At 43.1% G+C, this 2,457-nt stretch overlaps 1 protein-coding gene across 1 annotated transcript in view; it reads left to right on the top strand.

Annotated features, from left to right (window-relative positions):
- The first annotated feature begins 779 nt into the window (after positions 1 to 779).
- Positions 780 to 2,457, top strand: part of LOC145396779 (uncharacterized) — a 20,750-nt gene continuing 19,072 nt past the window's right edge. The window contains exon 1 of the mRNA XM_080270073.1: positions 780 to 880. Within this exon, the coding sequence (XP_080126199.1) occupies positions 824 to 880 (57 nt within the window). The 5' untranslated portion in view covers positions 780 to 823. The remainder of the gene's footprint in view (positions 881 to 2,457) is intronic.

Genomic DNA, 2,457 nt, shown 5'->3' with positions numbered 1-2,457 from the left:
AGTGTGGTGGGGTGTGTGGTTGCTTTGCCCATTAACCACAACTACCGCAATAACCACCACAACAATAACTACATTCTCACTGCCATAACTACTACAGCAACCAGAACTACCACCACCACAACCACAACTACTACAACATCCATACTTGTCACCAGCATAGCCACATCTACCACCATTACCACAACTACCACCACAATCACCACATCATTCCTACCACCACAACTGACTACCACAACCATTACTACCACACCTACCACAACCATACCAACCACCATAACCACACCACAACTACCACAACCACACATACCACAACCACCACAAGCACAAATACCACCACCACAAATACCACAACCATACCCACCACAACCATACCCACCACAACCATACCTACCACAACCATACCCACCACAACCACACCTACCACGACCATACCCACCACAACCACACCCACCACCACCATACATACCACAACCACACATACCACAACCACAAATACCACAACCACAAATACCACAACCCCACCTGCCACAACCACACATACCACAACCACACATACCACAACCATACCCACCACAACCACACCTACCACCACCATACCTTCCACCATAAGCACACCACAACTACCACACCTGCCACAACTACCACACCTACCACACCTGCCGCAACTACCACACCTACCACAACTGCCACAACTACCACACCTGCCACAACTACCACACCTGCAACAACAACCACACCTACAACAAATACCACAACTACCACAAATACCACAACTACCACAACTACCACAAATACCACAATTACCACAAATACCACAACTACCATGACAGTGGAGAAATTCTGGGCATCTCTTATCCAAGGATTATTGTCAGGATGTTCGGTAAGTAGATCTGGTTAGTACTTACACACCTACTTACCTACCTACCTACCTGTTAACCTATCTAGCACTCCATCTGTCTGCCTTTTGTCTTCGTCTGCCAGTCTACCTACCTACCTACCTGCCTACCTGCCTACCTACATACATACCTACCTACCACTCTATCTACATACATGCAAACATACATACATACCTATCTATCTATCTATCTATCTCTTTTTACCTACCTATATACATACATACATACATACATTCTTACCTTATTATCTTGCTATCTATCTATCTATCTATCTATCTACCACCTGCCTTTGTCTCCCTCCCTCCCTCCGTGGGGGGGGGGAAGGGTTAAGGTGTTGAATATAATGTGTGTTTTGGGACAAGGACGGGACAAAGCATTCACTCCTTCATTCCTTCACTCCTTCACTTCTCCTTCACTTTACTCCTTCACTCCATCACTTCTTCACTTTTTTCACTTCTCCTTCACTCCTTCACTCTTCTTCACTCCTTCACTTCTTCTATTCAGGACTTTCACTAGCTTATTCACTGGCACTGGTTCCTTCACTGGTTTACTGCTTCCCTCCTTCATTCCTTCATTCATTCGTTCCTTCATTTCTTCCTTCCTTCTTCCTTTATTTTCTTTATCCTTTCTTCCTTCAGTTTCTCCCGCCTTCATTCCTTCACTGCTTTTATCTGATCCTTCCTTCCTCCATTTCCTTTCCTTTCTTCCTTCCTTCCTTCTTTCCTTTCCTTTTTTTCTTTCTTTCTTCCTTCCTTCCTTCCTCCATTTCCTTTCCTTTCTTCCTTCCTTCCTTCTTTCCTTTCCTTTCTTCTTTCTTTCTTCCTTCCTTCCTTCCTCCATTTCCTTTCCTTTCTTCCTTCCTTCCTTCTTTCCTTTCCTTTTTTTCTTTCTTTCTTCCTTCCTTCCTTCCTCCATTTCCTTTCCTTTCTTCCTTCCTTCCTTCTTTCCTTTCCTTTTTTTCTTTCTTTCTTCCTTCCTTCCTTCCTCCATTTCCTTTCCTTTCTTCCTTCCTTCCTTCTTTCCTTTCCTTTTTTTCTTTCTTTCTTCCTTCCTTCCTTCCTCCATTTCCTTTCCTTTCTTCCTTCCTTCCTTCTTTCCTTACTTCTTTTCTTACTTCCTTCCTTCCTTCCTTCCTCCATTTCCTTTCCTTTCTTCCTTCCTTCCTTCTTTCCTTTCCTTTTTTCTTTCTTTCTTCCTTCCTTCCTTCCTCCATTTCCTTTCCTTTCTTCCTTCCTTCCTTCTTTCCTTTCCTTTTTTTCTTTCTTTCTTCCTTCCTTCCTTCCTCCATTTCCTTTCCTTTCTTCCTTCTTTCCTTTCCTTTCTTCTTTCTTTCTTCCTTCCTTCCTTCTTCCAATTCCTTTCCTTTCTTCCTTCCTTCCTTCTTTCCTTTCCTTTCTTCCTTCCTTCCTTCTTTCCTTTCCTTTCTTCTTTCTTTCTTCCTTCCTTCCTTCCTCCAATTCCTTTCCTTTCTTCCTTCTTTCCTTTCTTTCTTTCTTCCTTCCTTCCTTTTTTTCATTTTTCCTTCCTTCTTCCTTCCTTCCCTCCTTGTTAAACTGGTCTG

The sequence above is a fragment of the Coenobita brevimanus genome, chromosome 39 (genome assembly GCF_032717465.1).
Source record: "Coenobita brevimanus isolate Jiangsu-jjx chromosome 39, ASM3271746v2, whole genome shotgun sequence".
In the NCBI taxonomy this organism is placed as follows: Eukaryota; Metazoa; Arthropoda; class Malacostraca; order Decapoda; family Coenobitidae; genus Coenobita; species Coenobita brevimanus.
The sequence above is the reverse complement of the archived record's forward strand: the minus strand, read 5'-3'. Positions and strand labels throughout refer to the sequence as shown.